This window comes from Hippocampus bargibanti, linkage group LG09 (genome assembly GCF_051943395.1).
Source record: "Hippocampus bargibanti isolate YZ-2025 linkage group LG09, ASM5194339v1, whole genome shotgun sequence".
In the NCBI taxonomy this organism is placed as follows: Eukaryota; Metazoa; Chordata; class Actinopteri; order Syngnathiformes; family Syngnathidae; genus Hippocampus; species Hippocampus bargibanti.
Window position 1 is genome coordinate 11446358 of NC_142742.1, and position 11166 is coordinate 11457523.

Below are 11166 nucleotides of genomic sequence, written 5' to 3' on the forward strand. Positions count from 1 at the left end.
CAAGCCAAAAAGTAAAACATTGTCTTTGCGCACAAGGTAATGTAGTTCATTTACAATCCCATAAAATGGCCAAATACCAAAGAGTGAGGATTTGAAAACAGGCACACCATCACAATTGAGTGTTAAGGAGTATCCATGACTACAGTCAAGTGGGCCTCCAATTTTGTTCAGATTGCAGTACATTCGACCATTTCGGATATCTTCAAAAGAGTCAGAATTAGATGTGCCATCTCTTGACTTCAGACAATGCACAATATCTTCTCTTTGAAGAAGATGTTCCAACTGTGTTTGGATTGGCAAATATATGAAGTAGTTTCCATTCTTCAGTGAGTTTGTTTTATTCCAGGTTGTGTTGCATACAACGCATTGTCCATCACCATCCTGGTCACCAAGATAGTACTCACAGTTTGGACAAAATATGTGACATTGTAAATGACTTTCTACTGGCTTAAGTTCTTTTAGGAACAAATGCTTTGAGGTTAATTGTGTGTTTTCTGGACAGTGAATATTGATCAAATCTAGGAGATCTGAGAGAGCCGTGCCTGTGAGTCTGTGTCTCAAAACAAATGAAAGTATAAGTAGAAAACTCTGAGATTGGGTAAGTCGTGAACCAGCATAAAGTGTCTCTTCGTTTTCCAGCTCACTACTATTTTTTTTTAAATGTGATTCTTCATGTACTGATTCATCACGACTATCTTCAAATAAAAGGGAAGATTTTCTTTCACTTTCAACAGCGGATGCAACACTGTCATCCAAGCCGTTATTGCTATTTGGTGACACTTCATTGCAATTAAGTTCATCGTTGAAGAGAGCTTCATCCTCTTTGGAAAATTCATCCTCAAACAAGAGTGGGGAAGAAACACATCTGCCAACAGAATTGCTGCAGTCAGCATGCAGATTCTGCAATTGGAAAAGAAAAAAAAACAAAGTATCATTTTGTATTCTCAGTGGATACCATTTAGTTCTTGTAACTGTGAATTAGTCAAAAGTTAAATTCCGCACGATTCAAGACAGTCAGTGACAATAATCTGAATACCAATTTCACTTGATGGTCCAAGTGAAACAGGTTCTCAAGTCTATATTATTTACACTAAACAATTAAAACTTACATAGAGTTCAGGTCCTCCGGACAATCTTTCCTGTCCACTCCGGGTACCACATGGTGAGGAATCATCATCGGTTTCCTGCAGAAACAAAAAGAAAAAAAAAAAAAATATAATTTGCAATATCAATGTGAAATACAACAACATCTGGACAGGATACTCACCCCAATGTGGCTGACATGTGTTTCATGCCCATTGTTAGAATCAAAGTGAGCGGAATTCTTATCTCGGGTCTGTCGTTAAGAAAATAATAAAATGTGTAAAAACGCAGATTTTTTCTAACTGCATACGTATGGTCTTGTTTACATTCTCAAAGTTCATCGATGAGAAGGTTTCTTCAGCCGTCATCTGTACAAATTTGAAGGTTTCGGATGTTTCGCCTCCTATTTATATATCCATATATATATATATATATATATATATATATATATATATATATATATATATATATATATATATATATGTAACGGAGTTGTGCACTTAGATTATTAAATTATGAAGGAAGTGACGCAACGGCGCACAGTGTGGCACTATGTCCCGCCCATAGTTTCCAGAACAATCTCGAGGAGATTCAGGTTAATCACAAGACGAAACCCATGCGACTTCACCCATCCCTTCTGCCATACTGTGTTGCAGAAATAAAAGAAATAAAAAGACACATCCACGCGTCTCGTCTTCATTGATACGGCAGCATCGTGGGGATGAAGACAGTGACTGTTGTGACACCCGTCACATTGGTGCCGTGACCCGGATCACAAGTGACTCTCCACTTCGGACCGGGACCGCGATGCTGCACAATGAAGACGCTGTGCAGTCCCATCACTCGGTGGACGGTGTGTCGACCCCCGTTTTGAAAATACATGTAGTGTGTTAATTGTCTGACCTGCTGTTTTGCAATTAGTGTGTTTTTTTTTCATGTACGTGTTTTCGTGTGTTAAGTCTAAGAATGAGCTCCTTACATGTAACAAGTAGCACACCTTTGAGTGTGTTGGTAGAGGCTTCCCAACCGTGTAACAGTTGTATAGTGCAATCCAGAGTGGTGTAGGTTGTACAGAGGGGAATGGGCAGGTTCAAGCTGAGGCCACTTATGTTAGTGGGGACAGAGTTCCTTCCCAGACCCAGTGCAGTGCATCTACGACGAGCGCACAGACAACTGATACACCAGTAACAGATACCTTTCTCCAGTCTGTCACAGTTATGTAGTGCTATGCAGGGTGATGTAGTTTGTACAGAGGGGAATGGGCAGGTGCGAGCTGAGGCCACTTATGTTAGTGGGGACAGAGTTCCTTCCCAGACCCAGTACAGTGCATCTCCGACGAGCGCACAGACCCTGACACACCGGCGACAGATCCCTTACTCCAGTCACCTGACGTAGTTGGTCAGATGAGTGACATAATTAGACAGCATTTTTGTACATCCTTGCCCGATAACCTTGTCTATTGTGCCTGTTGGTCTTTCTGTTGTCTTCCGTGTGTATGTTGCCTCACTTCTGCATAATTTAAGGGGGGTGTATGTAACGGAGTTGTGCACTTAGATTATTAAATTATGAAGGAAGTGACGCAACGGCGCACAGTGTGGCACTATGTCCCGCCAATAGTTTCCAGAACAATCTCGAGGAGATTCAGGTTAATCACAAGACGAAACCCATGCGACTTCACCCATCCCTTCTGCCATACTGTGTTGCAGAAATAAAAGAAATAAAAAGACACATCCACGCGTCTCGTCTTCATTGATACGGCAGCATCGTGGGGATGAAGACAGTCACTATTGTGAAACCCGTCACATATATATATATATATATATATATATATATATATACATACATATATATATATATATACATATATATATATATATATATATATATATATATATATATATATATATATATATATATATATATATATATATATATATATATATATATATATAAAAAAATCCTCGTCTCACCCACCATGGGTGGTGTCTGTCCCCATTTCAGCTCGGGTCCTCTACCAGAGGCCAGGAAGGAGGGTTCTGCGCAGTATCCGTGCTGTTCCCAGCACTGCGCTTTTCTGGACCGAGATATCCGATGTTGTTCCCGGGATCTGTTGCAACCACTCGTCGAGTTTGGGGGTCACTGCCCCAAGTGCTCCGACCACCACAGGCACGACTGTCACCTTTACCTTCCAGGCTCTCTCCAGCTCCTCTCTGAGCCCTTGGTATTTCTCGATTTTCTCATGTTCCTTCTTTCTGATGTTCCCATCACTCAGGACCGCTACATCCACGACAACGGCTTTCCTTTCCCCTTTATCTATGACCACGATATCTGGTTGGTTGGCCATTACCATCTTGTCAGTCTGTATCTGGAAGTCCCACAGGATTTTTGCTCGGTCATTCTCCACCACCTTGGGAGGTGTTTCCCATTTTGACCTTGGGGTTTCCAGTCCATACTCCGCACAGATGTTTCGGTAGACTATGCCAGCCACCTGGTTATGGCGCTCCATGTAGGCTTTCCCTGCCAGCATCTTACACCCTGCAGTTACGTGTTGGATTGTCTCAGGTGCCTCTTTGCACAACCTACACCTTGGGTCTTGTCTGGTGTGGTATATCCCTGCCTCTATGGCTCTGGTGTTCAGGGCCTGCTCTTGGGCAGCCAGGATGAGTGCCTCTGTGCTGTCCTTTAGGCCAGCCCTCTCTAGCCACTGATAGGACTTCTTGAGATCAGCCACTTCTGCTATGGTTCGGTGGTACATCCCGTGTAGGGGCTTTTCCTCCCATGATTGTCCCTCTTCCAGCACCTCATCCTCTGTTCCCCATTGACAGAGACATTCTCTGAGTACATCATCCGTTGGAGCCTTCTCTTTGATGTATTCATGGAGCTTGGATGTTTCATCCTGGACAGTGGCTCTCACACTCACTAGTCCCCGGCCTCCTTCCTTACGGCTTGTGTACAGTCTCAGGGTGCTGGACTTGGGATGGAACCCTCCGTGCATGGTGAGGAGTTTTCGGGTCTTAACATCCGTGGTCTGAATCTCTTCCTTTGGCCACCTTATTATTCCTGCAGGGTATCTGATCACTGGCAGGGCATAGCTGTTTGTTGCCCGGGTCTTGTTCTTGCCATTGAGCTGGCTTCTGAGGACTTGCCTCACCCGCTGGAGGTATTTGGTCGTAGCCGCTTTCCTTGTTGCTAATTCGAGGTTGCCATTGGCCTGTGGTATACCGAGGTACTTGTAGCTGTTTTCAATGTCTGCTATTGTTCCTTCAGTGAGTGAGACCCCTTCAGTGTGGACTACCTTGCCCCTCTTAGTCACCATCCGACTACATTTCTCCATCCCGAATGACATTCCGATATCACTGCTGTAGATCCTGGTTGTGTGGATCAGGGAGTCTATGTCCCTTTCGCTCTTAGCATACAGCTTGATGTCATCCATGTAGAGGAGGTGACTGATCGTAGCTCCATTTCTGAGGCGGTATCCATAGCCTGTCTTGGCGATTATCTGGCTGAGGGGGTTCAGTCCTATGCAGAACAGCAGTGGGGAGAGTGCATCACCTTGATATATGCCACATTTGATGGACACTTTCGTTAGTGGCTTGCCATTGGCTTCAAGTGTGGTTTTCCACATCCTCATCGAGTTTGCAACGAAGGCTCTCAGGGTCCTGTTGACCTTATACAACTCCAAGCATTCAGTGATCCATGTGTGTGGCATCGAGTCATATGCTTTCTTGTAATCAATCCAGGCTGTGCACAGGTTGGTATGTCGGGACCTGCAGTCTTGAGCGACTGTTCTGTCAACCAGCAGCTGATGTTTGGCACCTCTAGTATCTCTACTAATGCCTTTCTGTGCTTTGCTCATGTATTGATCCATGTGTCCACTTATCTTAGCCGCAATGATGCCTGACATGAGCTTCCATGTTGTGGAGAGACAGGTTATTGGCCGATAGTTGGAAGGAACTGCACCCTTTGAGGAATCCTTCATGATCAGGATTGTTCGCCCTTCGGTTAGCCATCCTGGGTGAGTCCCATCCATCAGCAGCTATATATATATATATATATATATATATATATCGTCGGCCTCCATCGGTCATGGCTGACCATGGATGACTGTCATATGTTGTTTTGCTTGTACAGTGCCTCCTATGGCTGAAGAGCCCGATACGAGAGTGGCAGTTCCTGCCGCAGGAGTCACATATGTGTAATGCTGTTGGTCTGTTTGCTCGTGGTGGTCCCGGTTTGTTGGCTGCGGAATTCTTTCTGCGTGCATGTTTCTCCGCTGCCTTTTTTGTCAGTTCTTTCTCGCCGTCCTGCAGCCGAAAGTGGAGCGTGCTTTTCCAGCTGGAGCGGTCTGAGGCTAGATCGTCCCAGGATTCTGTGTTGATTTTTAGGCTCTTCATGTCTCTCTTGCACACATCCTTGAACCTCAGTTGGGGGCGGCCGGTGTTTCTTTTCCCTGCGGCAAGCTCCCCATAAAGGATGTCTTTGGGAATGCGGCCATCCTCCATTCGATGCACATGGCCCAGCCAGCGTAGTCTACGTTGCCTCAACAGGGTGTACATGGTGGGTAGACCTGCACGGGATAGGACTTCAATGTTTGTCACCTTGTCTTGCCAAGAAATGCCGAGAATGCAGCGAAGGCTCCTCAGGTGAAATGAGTTGAGTCTCTTTTCGTGGCTTGCATGTGTGGTCCATGTTTCACTGCCGTAGAGCAGGGTGTTGAGGACGCAGGCATTGTACACGGCCATCTTTGTCTTCATGTTTAGATCATGATTTGTCCACACTCGTTTTGTGAGTCGGGCGAGTGTTGTAGAAGCCTTTCCAATCCTCTTGTCTAATTCTGTGTCAAGGGAGAGGTTGTCAGTGATGGTGGACCCAAGGTAGGTGAACTGGTGGACGACTTCAAGTTCGTAGTCATCGATGTTGATGACTGGTGTTGATGGGGTATCTTGCCCGAGCACATTGGTCTTTTTCAGGCTGATGGTCAGTCCAAAGTCTTTGCAAGCTCGAGAGAAGCAGTCCATCAATGATTGCAGCTCCGACTGCTGGTGAGTTGCCACTGCAGCGTCATCAGCAAACAGCATGTCTCTGATGATGATCTCACGAACTTTCGACTTGGCTTTCAGGCGAGCTAGATTGAAAAGTTTGCCATCTGATCTTGTGCGGAGGTAGATTCCCTCATGGGATGTTCCAAAGGCATGCCTTAGAACAAGAGAAAAGAAGATCCCAAAGAGTGTTGGAGCGAGCACACAGCCTTGCTTGACGCCGCTGCGGATGCCAAAAGGCTCAGAGAGATTTCCATTGAACTGTACAGTCCCTTTCATGTCAGTATGGAATGATTCAATCAAGCTATGCAGTTTGGGGGGACAGCCAATCTTTGCGAGGGCCTTGAAGAGTCCATCTCTGCTGACGAGGTCGAAGGCTTTGGTGAGGTCGATGAACGCAATGTACAGTGGCTGGTTTTGTTCTCTGCACTTCTCTTGCAATTGTCGGAGTGAGAAGACCATGTCCGTTGTGGATCTACCAGCTCGGAAGCCACACTGTGATTCTGAGTAGACACGTTCTGCCAGCTTTTGAAGGCGAGCTAAGAGGACCCGAGCGTAGACCTTTCCTACGACGCTGAGAGATCCCTCTGTAGTTGTTACAGTCACTTCTCTTTCCTTTGTTTTTGTATAGGGTGACAATTTCGGCATCTTGCATGTCTTGTGGTACGGCACCTTCTTCCCAGCACAGGCATAGGAGTTCATGCAGGGGGTGGAGTAGGGTTGACTTGCAGCTCTTGAGGAGGTCAGGAGGGATGCTGTCATTGCCAGGGGCTTTTCTGGAGGCCAGACTATCTATGGCCTTACTGAGCTCATCTTCTGTTGGTGTTACATCCAGTTCTTCCATGACTGGCAGACACTCTATGTTATCCAGGGCTAAGGGTGTTACCATGTTTTCTCTGGAGTAGAGTTCTGAGTAGTGTTCCACCCAGCGGTGCATCTGCTGTGCCTGATCTGTGATCACTTCCCCTGTTGAAGATTTCAGAGGGGCAGTTCTGCTTGGTGTTGGTCCCATTGCCGTTTATATGCCATCATACATCCCTCTGATGTTGCCATTTGTAGCTGCTGTCTGGATGTTTTAACTGAGCTCTGTCCAGTAGTCATTGGCGCAGAGTCTGACAGTGCGTTGAACCTTGCTTCTAGCTGATCTAAGGATCTGCAGGTTCCTTTCATTGGGCATCCGTTCGTATTCTGCAAATGCAGCCCGCTTGGCTTCAATTACGGGGGTCATCTCAGCCGACTTGGCTTCAAACCAGTCAGGTGACTTCGTTGTCTTCTTCCCAAAGGTAGCCAGTGCAGTTTTGTGGATGGTGTGTCGCAGGGTTTCCCACTTGTCTGTGGCAAACATAGATGTAGCTTTGTTCTGGAGATGGACGTCATACTCGTTTTTGAAGGCCTCTGAGAATTGCTGGACAAGATCTGGCTGGGACATCTTACTGACATCAATGCGAGAATTCCCTTGCTTTTTTGAGTGGTGGAATCTCTTTGGTATCAGCCTGATCTTGCAGCACACCAGGGAGTGATCTGTGTCGCAGTCTGCACTGTGGTAAGACCGTGTGTGGAGGACATTCTTGATGGCTGTTCGCTTGACAAGGATAAGATCCAGCTGATGCCAGTGTTTGGAGCGGGGGTGTCTCCAAGAGACTTTGTGCTGGAATTTGGTCTTGTAGAATGAGTTGGTGATGCACAAGCTGTGGTAAGTGCAGAGCTCAAGCAGTCTCTGTCCATTCTCGTTCATCTTTCCTACTCCAAAATGCCCGATGCAAGATGGCCATGATTCGTTGTCTGCACCCACTCTGGCGTTGAAGTCACCCAGCAGGACAACTCGCTCTGTGACGGGGATGTTCCTTAGGATGGACGACAGGCGCTCATAGAACTCGTCCTTGGCCTCTGGGCTAGCTGACAAGGTCGGGGCATACGCAGTGATGAGGGTGACAGGGCCTTCTGTGGTGTTGAGGCGGAGGGTCAGGAGTCGCTCTGTGCCTTTGCTGCCTGGTTCTACCTTATTCAGCAAGCTGTTCTTTACAGCAAAGCCAACTCCGTGATGCCTGTGCCCCTCAGGGTTTTTCCCTTGCCAGAAGAAGGTGTAGTCCTTTTCTTTCAGAGTGCCCGAGTCAGCTAAGCGGGTCTCCTGCAGAGCCGCTATGTCGACGTTCAATCTCTTGAGCTCGTTGTTGATGACAGCCGTTTTCCTTGTGTCACTGATATCCTGAAGGTCTTCTGTGAGTCCTGGTAGCATTGTGCGGACGTTCCAGCATCCAAGTCTAAGAGTGGGGGTTTTCTTTTTCCTTTTGTTTCCATTTCCGTTTCTGGCAAAATCAAAGGTGCCTGGTACTTTGTTTAACGAACTGCCGTTCGGATTTTGTCCCATTCCCTAGGTACCCTCTAAGGATAGCAGACGGTGACGGGACAACACCTTATTGGCTGAGGGCTGCCCAGCTTAAGGCGGGCGGTAGTGTCCAATGAGACACGATGGTCTCTCCCACCGACAGAAGCAACCCCTGGCGCCATGAACTACGCCAATCTACATGGCTTATAACCGGTAAACTGTTGCTTCCCGATTTGTTTCAACGTCATCGTTGGAGGACGCAGCTGGAGTATCCTCTCCAGGTGTGGGTGTGAGTGTAGGTGTATGTTGTTATGTTGTGTTGTGTTGTGTTGTGGTGTGGACAGTGTGCCTGGGCGGTGTATTATGGAGAGCAGGTTGTCGCCCATGCAACTTGCTCCCCCTCTCCACCACGCTGACTGGACCAAAGGAACAGCTGAGCTGATACAATTTGGGGTCAGTATGGTCGCAGGAGCTGCCGGAGAGGTAGCGGAGTTCGCCACCAGACCGCCTTAGGTGCGCCATTACCGGATTGATTTCGGGTTTACTCCCATAGGAGCTGCCGGACGGGGGGTGGGGTTCACCACCAAACCGCCTTGGGAGGTTCCGCTCCCATGAGCCTTTGGCTTTATAAAGCCTAACCCGCAAGGCAGCAGGAGACTCGTGGATGGCGGGGTCGTCTTTATATATATATATATATATATATCCCTAGGGATATAGAAATAGGGCCGATACGACCAGTCAGACTTTAGTTCGCTGACGAAGCCTCTTGGATAGGAGGCGAAACGCCGAAACCTTCAAATTTGTACAGATGACGGCTGAAGAAACCTTCTCATCGATGGACCACTCCTGTACGACTGAGAGCCTACACAGACGTATTCTCAAAGTTCATTACTTACCAGATCCTGCTCGGGATCATCAATCTTTTCATCTCTCATTGCTTTCCTGAGTTAAAATAAAATACAAAATAGATTCATTTTTATGTTTCAATTCATGAGTCAATCCGTCTGATTCATCTCTGAGGAAACACGTACATTGGATTGGATTGGATTGGATATGCCTTTATTGCTTGAGTAAAATAACATTAACGTGAAAATAGTCTTACAAGTGTTAACACCATCGCTATTCTTATAATCGCTGCCCATTTTTCTTCTGTATAAAATCAGTATTAAGATGTTTGAAACAGTTAGCTTTGCCGTGTTCTGTATAGCCATAATTCAATGAAAAATACGAACCTTTTCTTCCACAAACGTCTTGTTCTTCTTGGAATATCCATATGATGAGCACCCAAGAGGATATATTTCCTTTTCAGTCGAAGTCGGTCCATTTTCTACTTTTGTTTTACTCCAATCGTGATGAAAAAGCACTCTCTAACTTTCGTTGGTCGGTTGTGGTTTGGAAAAAGACGCAGTAAAAAAAATAAAAACACGAGTCATTTACTAGAATGCTTGGCGTATATGGAGCATGCGCAAAACAGTAATCACGAACCAACCCTCGCGATATTTAAAGCCCGCCCTCTGCTGAAAAACCTCGAATAGTTTAGGCTCGTAAAAGGAGCGGGAGAACTTCAAATCAATTTATTTGGGCGCAATTATCACACAAGAAAACAGAAGTGATACTGTCTTTTGTGGAAATGTCAAAATATAGGTTTGCACTTGTCAGTTGGGCCAAAGGGCCTGACAAAGACAAAACCAGCATCGTTCCACTGAGCTGGATAATTGACTTTGACCCAGCCACTACTGACAAGAACTATCTAGTAGAATGTCGAACGACAAACACCAAGAAACCGGTGAATGGATGGCCGGTCGAATTGGCTTTAATTCTACAGTTAGCAGGTAAGTCTTTCTTACACTCTCAAATTTGTCTTTCCGATTAGTTCCTTCAAATTGTTTTTTTGTTCTGTACAGAGGTCAAGCTATTAAAATGTGTATCCCATATTTCACCATTTTGCAGTGTAAAATTGGGACATAAATATTTGTTCTACAGTATTAGAAATCAAATTTGATAGAAATATATCCTTCTAAATTTGTGTAGAAAGAGAGGCTATACTGAGAGCTGCTGAGCGTGAGATTCACTCGCCAGAATTCAGCTCGGAGATATACAGGATGAGAAAAGGAAAACGCATTTTCTTTGGTGAAGGCAGTGCCAGTGACAAAGCCTCTGGCACTGAATATCCAAAACAGGTAATCTAGAGTTGTCAGATTATGTAACATTTATGCCATAATAATAATTAAAAAAAAATATCTTCCCTTTAAAAAAAAACCAAAGTAGCAGCTCAAAGACGAATGGAAGAGGAAATACTTTCAGGGCACAGTCAATCCAGCCCTGGTACCGAAGAATCATCGAACCAGGAAACCTATGATTTGACAAAAGATCAGCAGAGCCAGATCAAGAATTTACAAGAAGAAAATGCCAAACTGCGCCACATTGTAGTTAAGGGCAAGTATTGGATATTTCATACATACACAATATACCTGTGTGTAATATATATATATATATATATAGACCATGTATGCTGCATTCACAGAGCATGTTCCAAGAATCACACACACACACACACGCACACACACACACACACACACACACACACACACACACACACACACACACACACACACACACACACACACACACACACGCGCGCGCACACACACACACACACACACACACACACACACACACACACACACACACACACACACACACACACATAATAATGAG

The 11166-nt window shown here is 45.6% G+C and overlaps 1 protein-coding gene across 1 annotated transcript; it reads right to left on the reverse strand.

Moving 5' to 3' along the window:
- Window positions 1-944: 944 nt before the first annotated feature.
- Window positions 945-10490, reverse strand: LOC148893666 (uncharacterized). Its single transcript, XM_089004935.1, has 5 exons — window positions 9681-10490; window positions 9345-9390; window positions 1268-1336; window positions 1110-1184; window positions 945-971 (listed from the first exon to the last, which is right to left on the reverse strand). Exons 1-5 carry the CDS (start codon window positions 9770-9772, stop codon window positions 945-947), a joined length of 309 nt encoding a protein of 102 aa, XP_088861061.1. The 5' UTR covers window positions 9773-10490.
- Between the last annotated feature and the right edge of the window lie 676 nt (window positions 10491-11166).